General features: G+C 50.8%; 3 protein-coding genes across 3 annotated transcripts; 2 read left to right on the top strand and 1 right to left on the bottom strand.

Moving 5' to 3' along the window:
* The first annotated feature begins 5,116 nt into the window (after positions 1-5,116).
* On the top strand, positions 5,117-5,871 carry ONS95_015052 (uncharacterized protein). Its single transcript, XM_058508737.1, has one exon. The coding sequence runs from the start codon at positions 5,338-5,340 to the stop codon at positions 5,695-5,697; it is 360 nt and encodes a 119-aa protein (XP_058361760.1). The 5' UTR covers positions 5,117-5,337; the 3' UTR covers positions 5,698-5,871.
* Positions 5,872-10,788: 4,917 nt separating this feature from the next.
* Positions 10,789-11,475, top strand: ONS95_009251 (uncharacterized protein; the record flags this gene model as incomplete). Its single annotated transcript, XM_058502830.1, has 3 exons — positions 10,789-10,853; positions 10,930-11,158; positions 11,218-11,475. The coding sequence occupies 3 exons, from the start codon at positions 10,789-10,791 to the stop codon at positions 11,473-11,475; spliced, it is 552 nt and encodes a 183-aa protein (XP_058361761.1).
* Positions 11,476-13,337: 1,862 nt separating this feature from the next.
* Positions 13,338-14,049, bottom strand: ONS95_009252 (uncharacterized protein; the record flags this gene model as incomplete). The annotated part of the gene is made up of 3 exons (XM_058502831.1): positions 13,338-13,651; positions 13,684-13,711; positions 13,777-14,049. The coding sequence occupies 3 exons, from the start codon at positions 14,047-14,049 to the stop codon at positions 13,338-13,340; spliced, it is 615 nt and encodes a 204-aa protein (XP_058361762.1).
* Positions 14,050-14,053: the final 4 nt, after the last annotated feature.

Genomic DNA, 14,053 nt, shown 5'->3' on the forward strand with positions numbered 1-14,053 from the left:
AGAAGTGAACGTTCAATCGTGTGTGCTAAGTGTGATCGCCTTGACAGATCTCTGTGAAAGTTGGTTGAGTATGTGGATGAGTGTTATGATGTATGCTACCATAAGAGATATGGAAAGGTTCTGGACAGCTTCTTGTATGTAAAGATTCTGTGGATTTGTGCGCATGGAGACTGGATGTTGGGAAAGGCGAATTACTGCATAATCCACAAGATGTCATAAGAATATTTAGCGGGGTCCTACTTCTCACCCCAGACCAGCGTTTGACTTTCCAGAGCCAAACCCGGTTCGGGGTCGCGCCTTGACTTTCTCACCGTTTGAAGGTGAAAGTGGCGCGAAGTAGAAGAACGGCGAAGCTTAGGTAGGGATTAGCTTTGTGTTAGGAAGGCGCTGAGGACTTAGGGTTCTGAAGATACCTTTGAATTCGGCTAGTCGAGGCTCTTTCTCGGTACGCTCCGAGAAAGCGTCTGTGCCGGTCCTTGATAGAGCAAGAGCAAGAGCAATAGCAATATGGAACCACGGTTAGGTCGAGACAAGTGTGCCCAGGATGATGCAAGAGCGACAAGGCTGACAGCGGTAGGAGTCAGCAGGAGTGAAGGGAAGGGTTGCTCTGATTTCGACACAATGTACAAGAGGAAAGTCGTCTCGGATTCGGGCAGAGCCGTAAGAATGAAGTGAGCGGCCACTAAAGGCGGTTTGGCGTGGAAGAATAGAGATTGAGGAGGGGTTATGTGGAGAGATTTGGAAGGGATTGCAGGTGGTGTGTGGTTTGGAGTTCAGGTGGAGGTAGGCCAGGTAGTGGGACCTGGAGGTGAGGTGGTGTGGTACGGGGGTTAGAGAGATCCTATGAGGGCTAGACTGGAGGATGCAGAGGAGTAAGCGAGGTCCAGTCGAGGTCCAGTCGAGGTCCAGTCGAGGTCCAGGTCCAGGTTGAGGTCGATTGTCCTGTAGGTACAGGACTGTACCGTACGGATCGTGGCCGTGAGGACGTGCTTTGCAGCGCAGCGCAGCGCAGTGCAGTGATGCAGGAAATTCAAGTGTTCTGGACGATTTGACTGGTTGTATGGCTGGCCCGTGGGTGCAGGTAGACGAGAGACAATTGACAACAGCCTTTGGACGAGACGAGACGAGACGAGCCGAGACGACTGCACTGCAATACGACCAGGTAGTGGTGGTGGTAGTGTAGCGGTAGTGGCAGAAGGAGCGCAGTACAGCGCAACGCAACAGAGTAAGTAGATTGTGTCAGAAGGGACAACGGTGTGCTGAGTGGAGGGCAAACTGCTTATTCTCGGCGCGGGTTCTGAAGGAGAAATGATGGTAGGCAGTAGGTAGGCAAGAGGAGTGTGGGATACCTAGGTAGTGTGCGGGTTGCAGCCAGTACAGGACATGCGAAGCGCAGAGCCAGGGAGCCAGATTCCAGCGAAGCTTCGAACACACGACAGGTAAAATATCTCCTAAATTGCAGTGTCGAGTAGTCCGGGCAAAGTGCTGTGTATATTGAGCTGTGTACTTGCTGATTGGGCCGGAAGTAGGGAGGCAGGGGAGACTATGACGAAGATGGAACACTTTCGTCGTCCTGGAGGTTACAATGGGGAGGTAGCAGTTGTTCCAGAAAAGACTTCTGTAGGAGTAGCGTTCCGGAAATAGTACGAACACCAGCACGTCGTAGATCTTCGTTCCAGAATTAGAATTCAACTTGGGAATACCAGCAATTGCAGAGGCCCAGATGCAGTCAGTAACTTAATCGTACAGTAACAGGAGACGAAGGTCGATAAGCAAGTAAGCAGCTGAACTAGAGCAGTGTTGCAGTCAACGTGGAGAAGAGGAGATCGGAGCAGATCAGGCGAGATAGACTGGCCATCCAGAGGGGGTCCTTGTTTCTTTAAGGTTGTGACGATTTGGTTGCTGCTGTGATTGGATCTCCAGGTTCACGGGACTCGATGTGACAGGATCTGGAGCTTGGGAGTTTGGGTTCAGATGTGTGCAAGCCAGGAAGAACAGGCTGTCGAAGGTAGGTTGAGCCTTTTGAGACGAGGCGAGGCGAGGCAAGGCGAGGAAGTGAAGCGGGCGTAGGCGTAGGCGTAGGTACAGTAAGTAGATGGTATTTTCTCTGTACCTTAAGGTATCCAGGATTCCAGGGTCCTGCAGTGCCGGGGAGCCGTGACCTCTGGTCGTTTGCCGCAAACAGATGGTGGAGATGAGAAGGCACGATCCGCCGTTGGATCTGCTATGATGGGGGAGGGGAGGGGAGAGGAGGGGAGGGGAGGGAATGGGTTGGGCCGACAGGGAGGCAGGTTGGCAGGTTGGCATCAAAGTGAAGAGATTGACTGGAGCTGAGACTGAGACTGAGACTGAGACTGAGACTGAGACTGAGACTGAGGTGCTCGGGGACGGCTTTGGCTGCGTTGGCTGGCGGTCGAGGGCAAGGGAGAAAGTGGGTATCGAGCGAGTGAGTTGAAAAGTACAATGGGCTCGGCGCCAGAATACAAAGCAAGCAACGCAAAGCGAAGCAAAGAAGGCGATTACACGCAGTTAGGCAAGCAAGCAAGTTGGTGCCCTGTCCTGGTACTTTCCTTCGTTCTGATATGCCCTGGTATATCCTGGTCGGTCTTCTCCCCGGTCTGTCTGGCAGTACAGTACTGTACCTCTCTGCACCAAAGCAAAGCAAAGCAAAGCGAAGCAGCACGCACCTGCAGACGCACAACGCTCTGACCGAACCGTCTTTGACAGCGGCGCCTTTTCAACCCTTGACAGGGAACCGGCAAGTCAGTCCAGTCAAAACCAGGCAGGGCAGCGTAAGGCAAGGTGCTCAGATCAACGAACCAAACGCGGCAACCCTTCGAAAAGTGCCGGACGCGAGCTCCTCCTTCATGAATGGTCTGTTATGGACAAGGAAGACGTAGTAAGCCCGACGATACGACTTGACAGCAGAGCCAGCAGGGCAACATAAAACTTATGGGGCAGGTACTAGGGGGCCCAGGGCCCTTTTAAAGCTATAGCTGCGGCGCCACCCAGCTGATCTGGGGAGGAACTCGGAGAGAAGCTGGAGCTGGACATGTCGAGCAAGCAGCATCAGATCAAGTTCGGGAGCATAAGAAAGCAAGCGTCGTGTTGCGAACTAGTCAGCTAGGGAGCCGGGCTTTGACATGGGAATATGAAGGATGGTGGGATGGATGGACGGGAGGATGGAGGTTCGTCAGGAACCATGGCCATGGCCGCATATCAAAAAGCAGGGCCGTCCATATGGCACACATGGCAAAGCATGGCATTGTGTCTCTTTGCAGTATTCTCTCTGTCTATCTCTGGCTCCTTGGGATTGTTGCACCACATTGCAGCCAGACGCCAGAGCAGGCTGCACCGCGAGAAAGGACGGCGCCAGATGTGGCGACGAGGAGAACAAGACAGGGCAGGGCATAGGGTGTGATTGATGGAGCGCAGGTGCGTGATGAACTGAGGGTTAGAGGGATGCTGGGAGGTCATGGGTGGTGAGAAACGAGGGTAGCTGGTCTCGCTGGATGGTGGACTGTGCTTGTGGTGTGGAGTTTGCAGACAGAGTTGCATTGAGAGATCTGGAGACGAGGCAGCAAGCCGTCCCTCCTTTCCGCTTTGGTGCATATATCGAGATTTCTTGAGGTTCTGTTAGGTCAGGTTAGGATAGGTGTGTATGTAGGTCGTCTGGCGGCGTTGAAAAGAACTAGAAGGGAGACCAGGGTCCACGACAGGGTTTTGTCTCGATCTCCGAGTCTGCTTGGACGGGATCGTCTGAGCGCTACGGTTCGTGTCATAGATAGACATCCAGGGATCGTGGATATGGGTGTGGGTCTGGTATGGGTAGGATGGGAATTTCAAGGGCATGGGCATGGGCTCCCCCTCGTCCCAGCTGCTGTATGGTCAACATGGGACTGCGGATGACAGAGCGACGAGGAAGCCGTGCTGTACCGCCCTGCCCTAGCGCTGATATCTTGTCTGGCCCTGTCGAGCTTCTGGCCGGCATTGGCAGTGCCAGACGCCTCCTGGAGATCTCAACAGAGAAGCGAAGCAGGCCAGGCCAGGCCAAGTGCGGGAAGGCGCCTGAAGGAGAATTAAAAATTCTTTGCATTTGTCGGGTAGATTTTGTCTCACTGGGTGGAGCGAGGGGGGATGGATGGGGGCTTCTACAACTGCTCATCTGAGGCTGGTCTCAGGAGGCAGGGCGGCGGCCTGGACAATTCTCCATAACTCGCAGTAGGTAGGTAGGTAGGTATTCAGTGATGTTGGTGAGCATGAGCGAAAAGAGGGTTACACACGAGCGAACAAAATTTGCATCTTCAGTGCTGGACGTGGGCGACACAGTCGCGGCAGGCCCCGTGCGTCATCGAGGTCATCCTTATCCATTCCTCGATTCTTCTGCATCTCATCTCATCTCAACTCCATCTGGACCGAACCGAGTACTCCTGGGACGCTACGCTTCCTTACCTGTCCCAAGCATTGCGCACGATTTCCGAGCCCCTTTTCCTCCCTTCTCCCATTCCCATGCTGCCCCGCCCGTCTTTAAAAGCGGAGCGGCTTGCTCTATACTGGTATATGTATAATTGCTAGCTCTCGGTGCTCTTGCTCTTGCTCTTGCTCTCATCTCAACTCGTTTGCAGCATCCGGCAAGCCCGCACTGCAAGGGGTAGGCGAGCTCATCGTGATCGTGATGTTGAGCCCTGGTCAGGAGTTACCCAGATAGAGCGTTGCTACATGCTTGGATCCGAATCACTTAACTAGGCAGGGCGATCATATGCGGCTGCTATCTTATCTTATATCAGTTAGCTACTATACTGTACTGTACTGTACTGTACTTACCTCCTACCTAGGCTAGGTACTTGTGGAATAGGCCCTTCCCGCTGATTGAGGCACCTCGCCTAAGCGAGACACAGCTTCACTCCACAACCTAGTAAATTATGTCTTTCAGCTAGCTGGCTAACTACCTACCTAAATTTACCTGCCTTGGAAGCTATTTGAAGGTCTGGAACATACGTAGGGTTTTCTTTCTTCGACGTTGCTAATCATGGCACCGACAAAGACCCCAGTCGATGGTGCACTGGCTGCTGGCCCCGAGCGCGGTTCAGGGCATCTCGCTAGACATGGCATGCCGCTCAAGTGGCTCGAGAGCTCGGTGGGATCCTAATCCTAATTCTAATTTACAGATCTTTGCAGCACTTCTTCGATTCAACTCAATAATGGCGATGTACTCGCCGCTTCTACTTCACAGTAGAACACGCCCCATTTTTCATGCGGAAAGCATTTGGCGGCAGCTTACTCGTAGTCGCTCGAGTGCCTACCTATTCTACTAGGTATTGACAGCGGCTCTCTCTTATGATCAGGGATTTTGGACCTGCATGCATGCATGCATACCTGTACTGCATGCTTGCTTGCTTAGCTGCAGCTAGATGCCAGCTCGTCGAGACTCGAGAGGGAGAGGAGCGCGCGAATCCAATCCACCTCGAGCTAGAATGGTTTGATTTTGATAGCTCTCCACTTATCTCTGTTTGTCTTCAATCCTTCACCGACTTGCCCTCGCCATCAAATGCAGCCAAAGCCGAGCAGCTCCCAAGCAAGTCAAGATACGCAGCCGTGCGCAGTCAGAAGTCTCGAGTCACCGTCATCATTCGTCGCGTCGAACATCAGCCGTGTCACTCCCTCAAGCCATTCATTCATGCACACGCGCTTCCATGAGTTTGCATGCAATGATGCAAGCGACTTCTGCTCCCTGGGACACGGGGTTCCTGCGAACCTGCTACGAACCTTCGATGACGGCAAAAGGGAAGGAAGACCAAGGCGACAAGGGAAACTACTGTAGGTAGGGGCTGGCCAGGGCAGGGCATGGCAGGGCAGGGCAGGGCAGGGCAGGGCAGGGTAGGGGGAGATGAGGAATTGCCTCTGAGCTTTGTCCACCAGTTCACTCGTGCGCCCCTCGAATGATCTGCTTGCACCGCATCACCACTCCAGTTTGGACAACATTCGTCCGAACTTTCAGTCGCTACACTTCCATTCGGGCAAGCCTCCGCTCCGGTTTTCTTATCCGGTTCATACCGAGATGAAGAGCCAGATCTCCGGCCGTAGTCCCAAAAGAGTAGCATAAGGTCATCACACAGCGGCTGCCGCTGTCAGTTGTCGCATAGTCGAAGACATGCTTTGCACGTCTCACGACACCCGACGTCGTCCCTTTGTTGAACGATCGTGGCAGAGCTGAGTGCCGGGCCAAAACTCGAGCAAGACTGGTCATCGCATCCTGCATACGCTTCAAAGCTGGCTTCCATGAGGGAAACACATGGCAACTGCACAAGTCAAAAAACGATACATTAGGCTCTCGTTGCGCTTGGAGAGCTGGGCTGGATAGAGGAGTCCAGATCACGCCGGGTTCTACAAAGCCTCCCAGACCGTACGATTTGGCTGAGATTGTGGGTACACCAAAAGAAATCCAGGCTGTGGCCGCCCGAGCACGAGATTTCCACGTGGAAGAGGTACCTTATTGCTTTTGTTCTGTTGGTAGCTAGCAGCGCACTTCTGCAAAGCTTCGTCCTGGTCTTATGGCCCCTTCGAGAACAATATCTAAGACAAGTGGCTTCTGCGCCTGCATTTCTTCTGGGTCACTTAGTACTGCCTGCTCAAGGGGTTTCGAGTCATTTTGATGACTTTTATCATATCGGTTCCGATATGATAGCACCATTCGGCTAAGAGGCGGGTTGGCATAATAGGTTGGCTATCGTATTATAATAGCGGTTTCACATTGCTGGAACGAGGCCGAGCCAACACAAATTTGTCGCACCTCTCTCTGCGTTTGCAGGCCTTGTCCATAACATGCGACTCAATATTAGTGAACAATAGCACACATTCCAGTCCGGGCCGACAAGACCAGGAAAATCGCAAACCGAGTACACAGGGCTTACATTATTTTATCAACTTCCTGAAGCAGGAAATGTAGGTCTTGTTTGCTTGTCAGCGCTCGGGTTTGCGGTTTACACCTTTTCTAGATGGTAATTTGCTTCACTCCAGACGGCTTGCGCTGACCTACGGCGATGCCTTGTGGTGCTCTTCAATCGATGCCAGCACTGACGACCCCGCTAGTCGCCCCTGTTCCTGCAAAATTCCTAAGCGAAGCGCCAAGAACAGCCAGAGGTGGAACTAATCTACTTGTCAACAAATGTATTTTCAATGCGTTTTCACTTACACACGGATACGCAACTTCAGTCATCTATGTGTATCACTGCTGCCGTTCCAGCACGCGAGATCTACGAGGACATCCGTTATGTCTGTTACTCCTCGGGCAATTGGTACCACAAGGTGTTACAAAGTGCAAACGATGATGCGTCTTTCCAACAGCCAGAGGTGCACAAAGTCTTAAAAAATTTCCGGTTCAGTAAACCTAAAGATCTATTTCTAATATCGTCTGTGGCAGCCGGCTCTTGATCCGAGCGATATGCACATGTCTCGCCTTTTTCACGATATCGATCATCTGTACCTTACAGCTCAGCTATAGATGTGCCTGGACAAGCCATCGGCGGAAATATAAACTAAAGCCTGCACACATGGCACCATTATTTTTTGCTTTAGGGGACTCTGGCGGACTTGGATTAAGCCATGCTGCGCCGCATGGGACGATAAATCTCTCCAGCTGAAGTTCTTCAGTCTTGCTGGCGGTAACTTGGCAAGCATAGACGGAAGTGGAGCAACCCGCTCAAGGTACCTAGGTACTTGGATACTTTGCAATGTATCTCATCCCCACTTCGGGACTCAGTGTCGATGGAGACCCACAGCTGAATATGCATGCACTCCAATCTCCAGTGCCGCCTTATCGCCCCCTCTCCCGAACGCCGAGCCTTTTCTATCCCGATTCCCGTATGCTGAAGGCGGTTGATTGTCGCCGGAATCTTCTTTAGGAATCGTGCAGGTGGCATGCAGTCCTTTCCTCAAAGCCTTTCACAATAATGAATTGACAAAGTGGACGTCTTGCAGATCGCTTGTCCTCTTTCGATCGTTTGAGGAGAGCCTCGTCTCAATCCGTACATCGTCCCGCTGAGGCCATCATGCGTCAAGAGTGACTGGTCTGCTTCGCGCGAGTAAGAGCGCAAGATTGATGCAGTAATATTATTTGACCATTTACGAACAGAGGTTCTGCGGGCAGTGTCTTCATATCAGAATCCTTCAATCTTATCAACGACTTTCGGCCCATGGCACGACACGGCAGGGACCGCAAACACTCAATTACCCGGATTTCGGCGAGTCGTGTCTGATATCAGATTCGTTGTGTCTTATGAGTCTCAGCAGGCGCGAGCTATGCATAGCCCACAAAGATCAATAATTGAGGGTTACAGCAAACGCGGTTGTCCCATGACGCTACCCGAGCAGCTCCAAGTGAATCGCCATCGCCATTGCCATTCGCCACAATCATCTTTTGAAGCCAACCAGGGTTCGGTCCAGGATACATGGGCCCTGGTCAGCGCTCAGAAACCCTTGGTGCCAAGTTCTAACGATGCTCCAAGCTCCAAGCTCCACTAATTACTAGTTGTGGACTGTAACTAACAGTATCAGTAAAGGAACATCAGCTTCCGAACCTATGAATAATCAGATAGACGTCTGGGGCATGTTCTGCGTACATGAACCCTGAAGCTGCCAATCTTAGGGATGATCACATGGCCAGTGTGCGATAACACGGCCGAACATGCTCTGATGGGAAATACGATGTGACTGCCAGTTCAAGGCGGCCGCTTCGGGTACCGGAGACACCCTTCTCGAACGTCTTTTAATCTCCGACTGTGGCGACGAGACGGGCATTGTGCCAGCGACCCCAGAAATCCACAACCTGCCTTGCTGAGACCTACCTCCGAACAACCTGGTGACATTCTCGGAACCGTCCAGCGGATCTTAAAGCCCTCAAGCAAGTTGACTTTGGGCGTTTCTCTCCTATATCGCATGAAGTTATGCACGTACTTTGCAAGAAAGAGCATAATATCGGTCCGCCAAAAAGGCTCCACAGGGTGCGTGCGGCTGTGCGGTGTGACTTTGGTTATCAGTGACAATATCGTTTGTCTCCTAACAAAACCATGGCTATCATGCAATCATTGTAAGAGCAAGGAATTAGATGAAAACCTTTCACATGCTCCCTAGCATTGACTTTTTTGGATTTTTCGCCATTGCTAATTCATGCTGGCGACTGTCATCACTTTGGCCGCCGACCCACGATGAGAAGAAATCGTACAGGGATTTAGATGAAAATTCTCGTCAGTGAGAGACAACTGTACTCTGGAACGACATCTGTGTGGTTCTCTTCTACCTTGAACCATGTCTGAAGACAAGAGGAAGAGCCGACGGGAGTTTACCATCTGTCATTGGCCTGGGGAGACATCAGATGATCTGGCCTCACAAGCGTGAACGATTGATGAACTTGACAAGTGTTGACTTTCACGACCCCAGAAGTTCCCCTATGGGCATTATCAATTGCATTTACGGGTTAAGATCTTCCATCTGGTTTTTCTTTTTTGTATTGCGTCAATCTTTGATATTGAATCTTGTTGATATTGCACAAGGCTTCACTTTGTACGCCCATTCTTGCATCTCAATTCAGTGCATACGAGGTCGTTACCTGTCCGCACCTGTTCATTGAGATCCTTGATTTCGGTGGCGGTACGAATCCATCTGGGGAGATCGCTCAAACCCAGCCGCTGATGGCAAGTCTCCCGTGGGCCACTTCTTGCCCACTCATCCAAACTTTCAACCAACGACTCAGAAGCAAGCCAAAACTCGGTTCAGACCAAGCACAGCCAGCGTGTCACCGTCGCTCCCATCGCTCTCAACAACGATCCAAACAAGTCCACCAGGATGCAAAGTCCCAGACGCAGCGAGTTGCTTGGGATTAAGACCAGGTTTCTCCAATCGTCGCTAATATCTTCCTGTATGGCTTCCAAAAGCTGACCAGATATAATATTAAAATCCTCCCTACCTATATGCCCACTGAGCATATCGAAACAAATGGTTTCATGTATCACCCAAATTGCCCTGAGTTCTCTACCAGGTTATCACCCATACCTGATGACATGCACTCCGAAGTCTTCCTGGGATACTCAAGTCTGTAACTCGAGCGCTTCTACTCCACCTCGAGGAATATGTTAAGCTCACTAAGCTATGCACATCTGCAATCCGAATCGAGCTAAGAACATCTGATGGGCAAGATGGATCTCCTTCAAAGCCGAAAGAACGGCCCATTGTCCGCGAATTTGTAAAGATGGTCGGCGAGCTCGCCCCCTCGCTGTCTCCCCACTCGTCATCCCAGGATGATGTGCGTCTTAATCCCGCTCTTGTTACTCTCTCATGAGCTGTACAAACCAGCTCAACTTTAATGAGAGTGGAACGTCCTCGCCGCCGGCCATGGTTGCAATGATTCCCCGAACTGACTGGCTCGTACCCCTCCAAGCAGAGGAAATCAGAAATTTCGACGACCAGTCATCTGTCAGCTCATCACTTCCCTTCAACCTATAGACAGCTTCAGATAAGACTCACTGCCGTGATCCTAGTGAGCAGAAAGACGGAACAGGTGATTTCTCCACAAGGCATCCATACTTTCCCCCTTCTGCAGCGGAAGTCCCGAATGGTAAGCCCGGAACAACAATTTGTGGACTCTGGCATTGGTCTTCGAGTCACACAGCCTGGGCCAAGAAGCAAGGGCAGAGGAAACCGTTGATACCGTGCCGCCTTTGTTTTCGGACCGTCTGTATCGTAATCAAATCTGGTGTTCGAAAGGACTGGTAAGTTTTTGAAAACCTGGAGAAGATGCTCGACATAGCTTGCTTGAAATCTCTTAGGGCTCTCCGCTGTTGGGTGAGCTATGCCATGAAGTAAGGATGCCATGGTTTGAGTTTCCGTCAACTTTGGTAACGGTCTGGGATGAACGATACTAATTTCGTCCACAAGCCTCGCCTTTCCCATCGCTTCTCCAGTCTCTACTCCCCTCCCATACTCTCAAATAACGGAGATCGAAACTTCCCATCCTCTGATCTGGTCCTTAAACATTGTTTTGACAACCTGGCGAGACACGTTCCGAGGTCTCTTACCTGCCCAAGGTCGAATTTCGCCCCTTCGAATCCCAGACAGTCCCCTCAGAATGCCTAGAAGCGGCACGGTAGCTTCCAAGTGCCAACGAGTGAAGTCTCACTATAGAGTAGAGTGTGAAATACCATTATACCCTCTGACTGACCGCAGAACACACTTTTCCCCTCTCCTCCGCAAGCCAATTGCAAGACACGACAACAACGAGCCTCCACCTGCCACGAAAATGCACCTCCATCTAACAAGCCTCGAAGAACCATCGCGGAGGAATCCACGTCTAGGCCACAAGCCTTGAAGCGAAAAGTTTCCATTTCGAGCAGCATACAGCACATCGAAGACAACGCGTCGGAGCCTTGGAAACCTTCCGCTTTCCGCAGCAACATCGATCGACAACAAAATATGAAGATATAATTTAGGTTAATATAATGGATAAGATTACGAATACACTATTTTCAAATACGTGGGAAGGGAACGCTCTTTTAAGTAGCTGTCTAGTCAGCCACAACGCAGTGCGAAACCTTGGAGACAGATGGAGGGGGAAGTGAAACACTTCCGCGCCCTAAAAGGCAGCTCGACCTGTTGCGGTGACTGTGCGCGGGCGATTTGACTACATTTGGTCTGCTGTGTAATACAATCCACACTGTTTGAGTGAGGTGGTGGGTTTGATGGGCGAACTTTGACACTGGCTACCTCGTCTGTGCGAGGGAGCATTGACAGAAAGCCTGGTAGAGGTAGAGAGTATGAGCTGAGAAGAGTAAGATGAAATACAAATGGATCAAATACATCACACATCTTCTGAGAAACTGCATTGAAGGGGTAAAAGTATAAGCTTTGCGTTCTCTTCAAGTGAAGAACTGTCATCCACCGCGCGCTAGTTCATGCAATAGCTTTACATGAGAGCACGCTCCACTGAAACATCTATCGGATTAGCATTCAAGAAGTGGCTTCCCAAGGCTCTCAATACCTCCTTCAATCCCGCAATCGTCACGATTGCCTCTCCATCCGCACATTGTCCGAAATCCTGTATAACTGCAGTTTTCGTCACTACATTCCAAGTGGGCCAATTTTGCCAGACAACAGGTAACTGCAAATGGAGCATCTATTGAACGTATACTGAAAGGAAGCTGGAGCATGAATTCAGCTACAATATCTCTCAGCGTCCTTCCCCTCCAGCTGTCACCTGGGGAAGTCAGCTGGCAAACCTGAGGACATGGCTCCATTACCAGCATTCTACGAGTCTACTTTCCGTGTCCTCATCTCAATTTATTACGAAGCCAAATGCTGACAAGCTTGTCTAGATGGTTCTTCATTCCAGCTGTCCACTCATATGCAAACTTTAGCTGCCTGGTTGAAACAAGCAGAGGTCCACATGCTCTCAATGGTCTTCAGCTTTTCAAAGCATGTTCATGGCTACGAAGGGCTCATGGTGCGGTGCGGTAGGACTTCAAAGCCTCTGAGATTATGAGGCCCTGGCCCCTGTACCGATGAGTGGTGTGGATGGACAGAGATGAGATTCAGAAATCATGTGCAGGGAGATACTTGGATCCGGAAGGGGAGGGGGGTAGAATATACTTCCCCAGATCCCGAATTTGGCAAGTGCTCAATTCTTCCTTCGTCTCTCTACCCTGGGGCTCGCCGTGCTGCGATACATTTTCCACGCCAACAGCCCGATGCCCGATGTCAGATGCCCGATTTCTGGATCTTGAAAGCGACTTCCTTCTTCAGGTCGAACCTGAAGACGGTGCTCCAACAAATTTGTCGCAGCTCGATGTTCGAAGCTCGATGCTCGATGCCCGAGTCTCCTTGCCAAGACGTAACTTCCTCTCCCCGAAAACTTCGGTCCGTTTCACACGTTCACAATCTCGTGCCGCGCGCCTCGTCCCGCAGAAGGAGTCTTCAATTTAAGGTTCGGGTAGGTCATCCGAAGGGTAAAGGGAAAGTTAAAAGGAAAGGACCGGTGCAAGATGACGATGTCGTGAGAACCGGGTTGCCATGGTGCCGCATTGTATATCTGAAACTTCAATCTTGGATAACCCGAAGGCAGGAAATTCACTCATGATTGGTAGCAGGAGATTACCGAGCTCGTAAGGATTTGATTATCAGCATGGTGATGAAAATAAAGGGGATGTTGGGATTATCAGGCAGCAAGTCACTGGTCTGGAAAGTAATGCTGGTCTTGTGATAATCTGATGCTGTAACTTCATGGTCTAGTCCCTCCCAGCTGTGGTGTGGTATGCTTGCAGGCGCAACCTCAACCAAACTTCGTGTGTATCTCAGAGCTCCATCGTGACATCCTGACCACCAGTATGAAGAGATAGCGCTCGGAACAACGGGTCCTGCTCAATTGGAGGTAGCTCTGGCGCATCCACCTTAGATCTCAGTCTGGAAGCAATAGAGTCTTTCTGAACTACTACTTTCTTCTTCTTAATCTTAGCATTCTTGAAATTCTTCTGCTCACCAGAACGTTGTGTCAGAGTTGTTCCCATGGCAGTGCCACCGTCTTCCCTCAGCTTCTTCTTTTCTCTTCTGGTAGCCCGTTTTCTTCGCATCTTTGTGCCGAAATGTCCTTTGCCTCTCTCTTCGCAGTCTGTGATCTCCGGTCCTCGTCACTCATAGTACCCATATAAGCTTCGATGTTCTCATTTGCCTATTGTATGTCAGCAAGTTCCTGTACTTCGTAGAACATAATCTGCAGCTCGAAACAGCACCAACCGAAAGCAGAGCCTGAGTCAGTCTATCCCTCCTCTCAGCATCGCAGATGTCGTCAGCCTTCCACTCAGCGTGTTTCAACTCGATAAGTTTCTTCCACTTAATAGCAGCGGTATTTAGTGGTGAAGCAAGATTTTGGTTCAGCCGTTCTAAATCTTTGAGAAAACCTGCAAAACCAATCTGGGCGAAGATGTGTTCGAAGTCCTCTTTGTAATGTGGCATCTTCAAGCTCCGGACACTGATTTTTTTGATTGGAAGTATCATCGTCAGTACCATCGTT

Source organism: Cadophora gregata (genome assembly GCF_030347475.1).
Source record: "Cadophora gregata isolate MNR1 chromosome Unknown scaffold_3, whole genome shotgun sequence".
In the NCBI taxonomy this organism is placed as follows: domain Eukaryota; kingdom Fungi; phylum Ascomycota; class Leotiomycetes; order Helotiales; family Ploettnerulaceae; genus Cadophora; species Cadophora gregata.